The sequence below is a fragment of the Trichomonas vaginalis genome, chromosome III (assembly GCF_026262505.1).
Source record: "Trichomonas vaginalis G3 chromosome III, whole genome shotgun sequence".
NCBI classification, from domain to species: Eukaryota; Parabasalia; order Trichomonadida; family Trichomonadidae; genus Trichomonas; species Trichomonas vaginalis.
The window spans coordinates 22088106-22100239 of NC_067205.1; the positions used below are offsets into that span (position 1 = coordinate 22088106).

Genomic DNA, 12134 nt, shown 5'->3' on the forward strand with positions numbered 1-12134 from the left:
ATTTTCACAAAATGTTCTAACGAGGACGGCCTTTATCTGAATTATAGTAATCATCTGTTCGTGGGCGATGATATTCTTGTCTATGGTATCTTTCACGTTCTGTTCGATCGTATTCTTCTCTACTAGGTTGTCTTTTGTAATCATATCTATCATCGTAATGGCTATCTTTTCTTTCAGGTGGTCTTTCGTAATTTCTGTATTCTTCTCTTTCTGGACGTCTATAACTATATTCTTCGCGATCATATCTATCTTGAGGTGGTGGAGGTGGACGAGAGTACTCTTGTGATTCATTCCTATATGATCTTCTGTCGTTGTATGGTTCACTTCGTTCATTTCTATAATTATCTCTTCTTTCATGGTATTGCCTATCGTAATTTTGATAAGAAGGAGGACGATCGTATTGTACTTCAGGTAGTTGGTTTTGTCTCTCTTGTTCTGCTTTAATTTTATATCTTGTTTCAATTTCATGTTGAACAAGTCTAAGTAATTCAGCTCGTTTGGTTTCCATATTATCACGCAATTGAGGGTTTGAAGGAGGAGTGTATTTTTCTACTTTACGAGGATCATTTCGGACTCCGAAATTTTCCCTCGTTATGAAGTTCTTTTCGGACCAAAGAAGTTTTATCCTCTTACCCATTAATGGTGTTCTATCCAGATTATTGTAAGCATCGAGCGCATCATGTTTTCTCTCAAAAGCTACGTAAGCTATATAGAAATCTGCCCCTGTGTCGTTTTTATTAATCTTATATGCGAGTATTCTCCCTGATTTTTGGAAGAATTTGATAAATTCTTCGTTCGTTATATTCTTCGTTATTCCTTTCACGAATAAGACTTGATCTTGAGTGACTTTCCTTACATTTTCTGGTAAATCTGCTATTTTTGTTTCATTATCTATGATTTCTATTGGTGTAAATTCAGATGAAGAATTTTCCATCATGTAACAAAAGTGACACTCACTGATACATTCCCTCTCTAATGTCAGAAATTGAATTCATTGTTCTTCTCCATGACAACACTTTCTAATCATACAGATGCTTTACAAATGCAGTTAACTATATTCTTATCATTTGGGATGTATCAACAAATTAATTTTGTTATTTCTGTTTTCTGCGATCTATAATATTGCTCTCTATGAATACACACATTTCTATTTTTTGTTGTATGACTTATTTATAATGAATTCATTTGATATTGTAATTTTTTTATTTTGATAAAAGGTTTTACTTTGAAACCTTTCATTTGATTGACTGAGAATTTTCTAATGTATATTCAATCAATCTAGATGTTAGTTTAGTATAATTAACAAATAAAATTTCATAATTTGAATTCTGAACATTAACTTTTCGATATTAACAATCATAAAGTGGATAACTTTGTAAACCGGAACGAACGCATGAGAAGTTAATAGTAAATAAAAATAAAATTGGATAAATGTGGAATACAAATAATAAATTAAGAATTTAATTAACATTAGAATCATACAGATGTTGCATGCTGCGCTTCTTGATTTACAGGAGGAAGTACATAAAGACGAACTTTCGGAGTGTGAACTTCAACGATTATTGGCGTAAATCCAACATGTGATGGTAAATCGACTATTTGTTCTGTAGCAGGGATAGGCATTTCATCATCCTTTTTCAATACAACGGGTTCTTCCTTATCATATCTGTGCTGTCTACGATATAAAGAAAGGAAACGGTTTCTGATTGTATTTCCTGTTCTACCCTTCATGGTTTTGGCTATTAAATTCCATTTATTACCGTGGATTTCGTATTGTTGTAACAATAACTGGTCTTCTTCAGCAGTCCAAAGGGTGTGCTCGATATTTGGTCTTAAATAATTTTGATATCTCTCTCTGCATTGTCTTGGAGTCCTTGTTTCCATGGCAATACTTATAGATCTCCAATTTGGAGTTTTTCCACTGTCATTAACTAATTGCAATAGTTTCGCATCTTCCTCCTTCGTAAACTTCGAGCGCATTTCTCCTTGTTTACGAACAGGAGTAGTTCCATTTGGAAGCTTTCTATCCATTGCAAATTTGAATTAGCTTTTTTTTGAAAAAAAGATTTTTTTGAGGAATTTATTTTAATCTGTGACCATATCTGATTCATATTAAATTCATAATTTTCTCGTTTAGAATTGTGAGCATTGAATGGCGCCATTGATTTTGTAAATTAATTTGAGAAGAAATTTTACGGGCTTAAAGATTACGAAAAATCTTATCAAATCCAACTTATGCTTGAGTAACATACTAAAATCACAATGATTCAGGCGCCAAAAATTTTTACACAAAATTGAAAACTATAAATCAAATCCAAGGTAATTTTAATCACCTACGCAGGGCATATAGCAAAGATGATTTTATTTACGGTTGAATTCTTATCTGTCAAATTAATGCTAAATTTCCGAAAAATCGTAAAAAGCCAAATGCATGTTCAGATATGTTATGAGCAACAATATAGTTTAAAGAATAATATTACAAAAATTTACATAATATAAAATTCAATTACTTCGAAAGTTTGCAGAATGTTGGTGTATCAGGGTTCAAGTACGTTACAGCAAAATTCTTTGGTGTATTTTGCAGAATTTCCCATGCTTGAGGCATTGGAACCCTATGCATGTGAATTGAAGCCGCAGTTCTGCAAGGGCATGGCAGCATTGGTGCAGCATTCGAGAACAAGCGATAAACCTTAGGACATTGTGCAACTCTTTCGTATTGTCTCTTCATAATGATATCTGTTTCAGTATTTGGCCACGTAACGATAAATTTATTGCTCATCCAATCCTCGACTTTGATGGATTGAATCTGTAAGAAATAATTGAAAGCAACGTCATCTGCACTTCCCAAGCAAATAGAGCGGAATTCAGACTCTCTTTTAAGGAACTGACGAACAGCGAAGTTCGAAAACAGGTAGCCTGTACCGCCATGAGGATATAATTTGTGATTGTATTCATGACAATTGTAGGCTAAAGCTACTTCCTTCATTGGGTCGTATTTGGATTCAAGTTCTTGTATAAGTTCCAAAAGATACTTCCAATTGACAAATGTATCATGTGTTCCTCTGAAATACCAACGATAATCTGGGTATTTTTCAACAAAGTGCTTCCATGTATTGGGTGTACGCTGGCAAAATTGCTTATCATTATGTGTTTGCTGATTATCTGTAAGAACTTCGAATGTGATGTTATTTGTTGTTAATGGACCATTTGAAATGTAGTTGACAGCTGTCGTTCCGCTATAGTCTTTGATTTGGAATTCCCAGAACTTTCCACGTAGATCCTGGCCTGGTGGGAACTTCTGATCATTACCAACAATATTATAAAAAGAAATACTTGTACGAAATTCCTCTTTTCCATTATTATTAAGCCAAGCTTCCATCGGAGCATTAGTAATTTGAATGAATTTTGGATGATCTGGTCTGTTTTCCGCTTGAATTGTATTCATTAATCCATTCTTATGAATCACTGAAACAGATAAGCACAAGCAAGAAATACAAACAATGATAAGTATAATTATCTTAATAATTCCACTTCGCCTCTCTTGTTTGATTTTATCATAAGCTAATAACATTTTTTAAATGTCACTTTTTCAATTTCGATTTTCAACCATTTCCCTTGATCTCTGGGAATCTAAACTTTTACGTTCATCACCACCACAGCAATTCAAAATCATCAACCAACAAGATTCCAAAAAATAAACATGTTGATTGACAATCATTCAACCTTTCCAGATCTTAACATTGTTATACTCATTAACACATCTTATTTTTATGAGAAATGCTGATAATTATCTAACATAATTATACAACTGCTTTAGCTCTAAATCCAAAAAAACATTTTCGAATGAATGGTGAATTGAGCACTAAAAGCTTCTTGATTCTATTTACACATTCGTCCCAAAGCTGATATTACATAATTTGCTTCGTAAAATAAATTTAATTCTTAGATATTTTTACTTTTTTTTTATTTTTTCATAAATTATGTAGCAGGCTACTATATTAATGTTTTGCTTAATTGCTTATTTATGAAATATACATATGTTGTGATCAAAATTTTAATGAATAAATATTCTCAAAAATTGTCATTGTATGTTATGAATAAAACGAAAATTATTGAAAAAGAATTTATTATAGAGTGCATCTCTAATTCCAAAATTTTTTCATTTTTGTTTTTTTCATGATATTTTTATATTTTTTCAATTCATTTTTCAAATTTTTGATTTTTTTTGGTATTCAAAGTTGAATATTATCACAAATTAAAAGGATAGTATTAACTTACAAGGTAATTTATTCAAGTTTTCGCAATTAGTTCCTTAAAAATTTGCTTTTTCAGTAGAATTTGCAATCAAATCAGGGCGAAATTATTGATATTTATAGTTGTTTTAGCTATGTTAGTATTGATTCATGATGTTTATGCTAATAATGAGATCTATTTTAGTTAACAAAGAATAATTTCATATCATTTCATATAATACAAAAACAAGGGTATGAAAGCAGTCAAATACAGCTAATGCATAATACATATTCCAGTGTAATGTGCATGGAACTAAAGAAATCCACATTTTTTCGAAAAAAATTAAAATACATAAACAAAATTTTATAAATTTTTACCAAGGAACATGTAACATAATAATATTTTGGCTTTTCATAAAACATAAAAAAGAATAAAATGATTTGAAGTTATTTTTTGTTTCATTGTTCGTCTTCATCTTCAGGAACCATATTGGCCCAGCTGAACAAGTTCTTGCTCATAAGGTCAACAAGTTGGCGTGATTCATCGAGCTGATTCTGATCAATATCAGTTGCATTCTGATCAAACTGGTCAATTGCTGAATTGCACATTTCCTGTGCAGCAGCCAAATTTTTACGCTGCTCGTATTGGAAAACGGAAGCATTTAAGATGCTTGAAAGGTAATATGGATGATTTTTGCTTAAATTGGAAGCGCAGATATCTATAGCTTGTTGGTAGAGTTTTTCAGCTTGATCTAAAGCAGAAAGTGACTCTGTTTCATCGGAGAACTCGGAGATGTAACGATAAAGATCTGCTTTGAATTTGATGAAGAAAGCGGTGGATTCTGGAGATCCTTCAGCTGCTGGTATTAAGACAGTCTCCATTGTTTCAATTCCCTCTTTGCAAATACTGATTAATTGATGAGTAACGCTTTCCATTTTATTTTCAAGAGCACGAACGAGTTCTATATGGCCTTGCTTCTTCTCAGCTTGTAAGTACATTGAAAGTATTCTTAATGACTCACGCATTGAATCAGCCATCTTTTTATAAATAACTTGGAAAATAAGTCTTCGATTTGCGTCAAATAGAGGATCAATTTCGATCAACTCTTTCAGTGCTTGGAGGGCGTCCTCAAGCCTTTTTGTATTCACGAAAACGTTGCACATATACTCAAGATCTTGAGCATCCATTTTTACTTTACAAAAAACAAAAAATTATCGTTGAATTGAGGGAATAAAAATCAACAAATGATTGTTATGGATGATGGGCGAATCAAATTAATATTTAGTTCATGATAAATCTAAATATCTCAAAATATACTATTAATTACTAATAAAAATATGAAGTTGAAATTTGAATTTCTAAACACATTTAAGCTAGAGGCTATTAATCATACGCATATTAACACATACTTGTCTAAGAAACAAAACATTACCTAGAATAGAGACAATGTTAAGCAAACAATCTGATATTGAGAACTTATACTGATAAACACATGTATGACTCTTAAATCATATATTACATATAGGTAAGCTTAAGTATGGTTACAGTGGCCGTTTCATCAATAGGACACTATATCATTGAATCCCAATAATGTTTAAAAATCTGAAAGACAACTTGAAATATCTAATATTTCGACACGTGAGTATGGTTCTTCATGGTCAGTTCTTTCAGTTATGGGAACGTGAAATCCAATTGTTGTAGGCCAAGTGATAAATTCAAAACGGACTGCATAAATGATTTTAAATTGGATTGTTTTTGATTGCTTGAAGGTCTGTAAGTGATTTGTTTACGATGATTTCAATTTCAATGTTGTTTTCGAAGGAGTAATCGTGGAGAACTCAGTTATCCAGATTTGTATTGAGGCATATTTTCAAATAATGTGCTTTTTCAAGGCCTTTCAAATCTGATGTAATAAACTTTCAATTCATCTCATCGTTTTTTTTCTCCCTCATAAAATTATGGAAGGAGAAGAAATAAAATCTCAAGGAAAACCATGTAGCGGATGGAAATTCCAATGCACAAGGCTTTATTCCTACATAGCACTCCTTATTCTATATGCATTAGTATCTTTTCATAAACAATGTACTTCAGTTTTATCAAAGAAAATTTCTGCAACATATGAAGTTGAAGAAAACAAGATTAGCGTATTTTCAGCCATTTACTTTTATCCCTATGCTTGCACTCAGCCATTTGCAGGCTTATTTGCAGATCTTTTAGATCCTGCCATTGTTGTTGGTGTATTTAGTTGCATGGCTTCAGTTGGATCTATCATTTGTGCTGCATCAACATCACTTGGCGTTGGAATTTTCGGTAGATTTCTCGTTGGTTTAGGTTGTGGACCAACATATGTTTCGACATGCCGTGTTATTACAAATTGGTTTAAACTCCAACACTTATCAATCTACATGGGTATCCTTGTTGCCGTTTCTGGCCTTGGCGGCATCCTTGCTGCATTACCTCTTGCATTATTTGCAGATAAATATGGTTGGAAGGCTGCTTTGTATGGTATTGGTGGAATAGGTGGAGTTCTTTCCATTTTTATCCTTATTTTCGTTAGAGGAAGCCCAACATCGAAAGGATACGAACCAGTTAACAGTCAGCTTGCAACATCAGGTGAACCAATGCCATTTAAGGAGAAAATGGTATTACTATGGACAAACTTTAAGACAGTCCTCGCTTACGGATATTTCTGGGTTATTACAGTTTTCAACGCAACTTCTTCAGCTCCTTACTTCAACGTTGCTGGATATTGGGGTGGCCCATATCTTACAGCCGTTCTTGGTTACGATTCCAAGAAGAAAGGAACAACTTTGATTTCTTGCTCTGTAGGTGTTATCGCTGGATCTCTTATACTTCCTCATCTTTCCAATCTATTACATACTAAGAAATGGATCCTTGTTGCTGCAGATGCTTTAGCTCTCGCTTCAATAATTCCGTTAATGATTCATGGTGAAAATATTTCGAATGGTGCTATCTGGGCGATTTACACAATCATTGGATTCTTCACTGCCCCTTGCATTAGTATATCTTACCCTCTTCTTTGTTCGTATTATCATCCAAAAGTCGCCGGATCTTCAGTTGGCCTTGGCAATTTCTTCATTTTCATGGCTGCTGCTATATACCAGCAAATTTCCACTCTTGGTTTCAGGCAAAAGGACGAAAATGGAAAAGCAATTCAAGATTGGTATGGTTACAAATGGGGACTTTGGTTCTTCTGCATTGTTTCACTTGCAATTTCCCTTATTGCTGCTATTCTTGCCAAAGAAACTAAAGCTCCAACAGAGGATTCCAAAGAATTAGATAATTCGAAGAATATGCCTGAGATGAAGAAAGAAGGATCATCAGATGTTGGTGAAGACTCAGAAGGTATTGAAGATTCAGGATCTGGTGTCGAAGTTTAAATTTGATTTTTTTTGTTTTTGATTTTGCTCAAAAACAAATGACACTAGATTCACCTTATTTTTTTCTTTTTGGAAATAAAGTTTAAGTATATTTGATGAATTTAGATAAGAATTTCGTTTCCAATTCCAAAACGTAAAAAAATGCATTTTCCATTCAAAATTGTGAGAAAACGGTTTTTCACCAACATAAAAATTTAAAATTTGTCACCAAAAACACCATACTGTCGTTCAGTAAAGTTTTCTCAATTTTCTGGGAGAGTGTAAGTTATAGAGACTGAAATCATGAAAATATGTTTAATATTTTTTTTTGAGCTTTTATTTTTAACCGAAAAATCATAAATTATAATTATCCACATTAAGACAAGCATATATTCAAATGAATTTTGATTCAAATGCGAAGATCTTCAGATTTTATTAATTTTTTTTCCATACCAGAGAAGCTCCATTTTTTGCATATGAACAATACATAAACTCTGGATCTAAAATAGAGTGATTTAAATACCAAAGCATTCTTTTTAAGAAATGAAAAAATTATGTCTTCTGCCATTATGCACACTCAATGATGGTAAGATTACAATCCCATTGCTACTTCCATTTTACGATTTTTTTTTCAAGTTAAATTCTATTGGCTCTCAAAAAGAACCTTATTTTTTTCAAGTTTAAATATTCCAAGCAAAATGTGTATATATTTTTCCATGATCTAATTATCATAATATTAAATATTCTTCATTATACATTAAAGTAGTTGTCAAATAGATTTTGACAGTAATTTCAAAATATTCAAAATTATTCAAGAATTTAATATCAAATATATAATTTGTTTGAGATTTGAGGAAGGAGGAGGAAAAAAAGTTCATACCATAATTTTTGAGAGGAAAATGATATCAAAATTTTCGGGGATTATTTAATGATGGTGCACCCTATCCTATTCTCACGCACCGGACCAGGACGTAAGGTCATAAGAGAGAAAACGAAGATGTTTAACCAAAAGATTCAGTTGGAGATTTTCCAATATGGTTATCAATATCAAGAAATCCACCAAGCATTTTCTGGTCATAAAATGAGAGATATTAAACAATTGATCATACAGCTAAAAGATCACTACAATATCAAAGTTCCTCATGCGTATCAGCGGACAAAAAGCGCTTTTTTCGTTTGGTTAATAGATAACATGCTAAGAGTAGCAAATTGCCCTCTCATTCAGGACATACTCAAAAACCAAAAAGAGACAGCAGTTGCTGATAGAACAGAAACCAATGTGCACAATCTCGAAGATGAATACCCCGAATTCGGTACTTTTGTAACACCATAAAAACTTTATCTTCTGCAGCTCCTAAAACATTGTTTTTTTTTACTTATATTTTTTTTTAATAGCTAAAACTATTCTCAAATCTGTTCTTTTCTAAAAGATAAAAGTACAAAGTTGAAAAATGTTTTGATAACTATGATCATGGGATATTGAGCTACATCTACCAGAATATTTGCTTGATGGAATTGTGAATTTCTTAATTAGATTTTTTTTTAATGTTTCGAGTAAGGAGGTCGTTTCTGGTTGATAAACCAGTAAGAAGATTGATTTTACAGAAGAATAATTGTTCAATCATGGAACAGAACTTTTTGACATTTTTTTAAAATCCCACTGAATTTTGATAAAAAAAATTTCCAACACAATTGCTTTTTTAAGGGTCACAGTCCGGCCAAGCGAACGCTATCGTTAATGTTCAAAAATTATATGGCAAGGCTAATATCTAATTCTGGATTCCTATACTGCTTTTAAAATAATTTTTTTTGGATTTCGTTAAAATTGAAAAAAGATTTCTATTTAATAACTGTTTAGCAGAATATTCAAAGGAATAGCTTCTTAAACTAAGCGTGAGTTTGGAAGGATGCTATCAAGGCTTCCCTTCTTGTAGAAGTAAAATCCTAGGCCAACTGCGACACCAATAACAACAACAACAATAGCAATGATAAGGTAAGGAAGAACTGTCTTCTTGAACTTCCTTGAGCTGTCAATTACATGAGAATTGTATCCTTTGTAAACAATCTCATATTTCTTGCTGATGTTGGACTGTGAGATGTAGTTCTTCCAATCCTTTTCAGAAGGAAGGACGATGTTGAACTTGGTTGCGTCAGTGAGGTTGAAAGTTTGATCTTCAACGCCTTCTGGAGGATTTGCTGGGAAGTATAGAGAGGTTAAGTTGGGAGAGTTCTGGACGAACTGGCTGTTGTTGAAATAGAGGATCTTGACAGATGGCAATCTGATGGTTGTAAGATTTGAGCAATTGAAGAACTGCATATCGTCAATAATGCAGCTGACATTTGGTAAGTTGACCTCGATAAGGGACTGGCAATCGGCGAAGACAGAAGAATACATAATTAAGGCATTAGAAAATGTTACGTTCTTAATTCCGGATCCTGAGAATGCTGCGTCTTCAATGGAGATAGCCTTTGGAATATCAACGGTCTCAAGCTTTCCGCATCCACTAAATGCGTTTTTGCTAACTTGGATAGCTTCTGGGAAGCTAGCTGATTTCAATGACTTAGCGCCAAGGAATGCGCCCTTTCCAATTCTCTGTACTTTGGCAAAGGAAACTACGGAAACAGAGGATTCTTTGAATAATTCATCTGGAAGATCAGTTTCTAACATGTTGCCCATTATAATTTGATTAGCTGATAACATAGGTTCGAGTTTGAATTCACTAAATGTAATATCGCCACTGGCATTAATTTCATAAACGTGTTCAATTTGATTACTATCAAGGATAGCTTTGAGGGTTTCTCCTGTATATTCCTTACCATTAATAGTTGCAGCAACTTTTGCAGCTGATCTAGCAAAGAGAAGAGAAAACATATTTTTTTTGTGAAGCCAGAGGATTACTATCGTTCCTCAGAAAAGCAAAAACATTGAAAAAGTGGAAAAATTGTAACGATTAAAATTATTCCAAAATTCGTAATAGTTTGTTTCACAGGGTTCTGCTTGTGAACCGACCTTTTTAGTAAAGAAATATGTCTTTATTCGCTCATTGCTATCTATTAATTTATATAAGATATCACAACTCTTCATATCCACCTAAAAATCTTTCATTATTTCTTACATTTTCTTTACAATGCAATAGGTTGGCAATACAAAAAAAAAAAAAAAAAAAAAAAGGTAGTGGGGCTTCCAGGCACTTCGTGCCTTCTAGCCCTGAAGATGATTATTATAAATGAAGTTCTTATATATACGGGTCTTCCAGGAGCTTTTCACAAATTATATATGTTTTCATGTTTTGTCAAACATGAACGTACATGTTTTGTCAAGACTTCTTCTTCGTAAATGTTTTGTCAAGACTTCTTCGTAAATGTTTTGTCAAACATGAACGTAAATGTTTTGTCAAGACTTCATCGTAATGAGTGTAAAGGACCCAAAAATAATGTTTAGGTGAAGAGGTGAGATCTCACCCGTTTTTTCACCTGTTTTCTCACCCTCTTGAATTTTCATGATTTCATCGTAAATGTTTTGTCAAGACTTCTTCTTCGTAATGAGTGTAAAGGACCCAAAAATATAATTTAGGGTAGAAGGTTAGATCTAACCTCTTTTCTAACCTCTTTTTCTACCCTCTTGAAATTTTCATGATTTCTTCGTAAATGTTTTGTCACTTTTCTGTCACTTTTCAGGTAAAAACATTTTTATATATATATATAAATGAATTTTACAAAACCTCCGTTACCGTTCTTTGGAAATAAGAGTAAATGTAAAGATATTATATTTGAGAAACTTAAGAAACTACCGAATGGTCTAACATTTGTAGATTTGTTCGGTGGAAGTTTCTATATATCCCATTTGTGCCATATAATATTCCCAGACTCAAAGATTATATGCAATGACTTCGACAACTATATGGACCGTCTCAAACATATTCCAGATACAAACAATATATTGAAAGAGTTAAAAGAAAAGATACCTATAGGTAAGATGGAACGTATCCATTAGATAACAAAAATATTGTGAGAGAGGTTTTGAAAAAAGCAGAATATATAGACTGGGATAGTATATCTGCTAGACTATTATATAGTGGTTCTATAAGAGTTCATGACTTGAAACACTTATGTCAAAAGTTTTATATCTTAACTATACAAATGTTTTCAAAGAGGACATAGAAAATATATTGAGGGTATAGAGTTTGTGAGATGTCATTGGACAGATTTGTATGAAAAATATAAAGACAAGGAAAATGTTTTCTTTATAGTGGACCCACCGTTCTATAACACATGGGATTTTCAATACCAAGTAGACTGGACTTTGAGAGACTCTTTAGAAACTTTAGACGTTTTACATAACCATCCATGTTTTACTTTACATCGATAAAAGTGGTTTGGAAACCGTTATTGAGATGGTTAGAGGACATACATGACTATGAGTTTTATATGACAAGATAGAATATGAGAGAGGTCCTATAAACTGGAGAAAGTGTCATAACAAAGAAATTTTATTAGTAAGTAAATGTGGTTTGAAATAGG

The 12134-nt window shown here is 32.6% G+C and overlaps 6 protein-coding genes across 6 annotated transcripts; 1 reads left to right on the plus strand and 5 right to left on the minus strand.

The window, feature by feature from the left end:
- Positions 1-16: 16 nt before the first annotated feature.
- Positions 17-934, minus strand: TVAGG3_0742110 (RNA-binding domain, RBD family-containing protein; the record flags this gene model as incomplete). The annotated part of the gene is made up of 1 exon (XM_001319460.1): positions 17-934. One exon carries the CDS (start codon positions 932-934, stop codon positions 17-19), a length of 918 nt encoding a protein of 305 aa, XP_001319495.1.
- A 525-nt stretch (positions 935-1459) lies between these two features.
- TVAGG3_0742120 (RNA polymerase II transcription regulator recruiting protein) lies at positions 1460-2031 on the minus strand (the record flags this gene model as incomplete). Its single annotated transcript, XM_001319459.2, has 1 exon — positions 1477-2031. One exon carries the CDS (start codon positions 2029-2031, stop codon positions 1477-1479), a length of 555 nt encoding a protein of 184 aa, XP_001319494.1.
- A 73-nt stretch (positions 2032-2104) lies between these two features.
- TVAGG3_0742130 (beta1,3-galactosyltransferase family) lies at positions 2105-4042 on the minus strand (the record flags this gene model as incomplete). The annotated part of the gene is made up of 1 exon (XM_001319458.1): positions 2507-3571. One exon carries the CDS (start codon positions 3569-3571, stop codon positions 2507-2509), a length of 1065 nt encoding a protein of 354 aa, XP_001319493.1.
- Positions 4043-4578: 536 nt separating this feature from the next.
- TVAGG3_0742140 (protein domain specific binding) lies at positions 4579-5469 on the minus strand (the record flags this gene model as incomplete). The annotated part of the gene is made up of 1 exon (XM_001319457.1): positions 4692-5420. The coding sequence occupies one exon, from the start codon at positions 5418-5420 to the stop codon at positions 4692-4694; it is 729 nt and encodes a 242-aa protein (XP_001319492.1).
- Positions 5470-6191: 722 nt separating this feature from the next.
- TVAGG3_0742150 (major facilitator superfamily transporter) lies at positions 6192-7778 on the plus strand (the record flags this gene model as incomplete). Its single annotated transcript, XM_001319456.1, has 1 exon — positions 6192-7634. The coding sequence occupies one exon, from the start codon at positions 6192-6194 to the stop codon at positions 7632-7634; it is 1443 nt and encodes a 480-aa protein (XP_001319491.1).
- Positions 7779-8429: 651 nt separating this feature from the next.
- TVAGG3_0742160 (ribonuclease inhibitor domain-containing protein) lies at positions 8430-10506 on the minus strand (the record flags this gene model as incomplete). The annotated part of the gene is made up of 1 exon (XM_001319455.2): positions 9496-10485. One exon carries the CDS (start codon positions 10483-10485, stop codon positions 9496-9498), a length of 990 nt encoding a protein of 329 aa, XP_001319490.1.
- Between the last annotated feature and the right edge of the window lie 1628 nt (positions 10507-12134).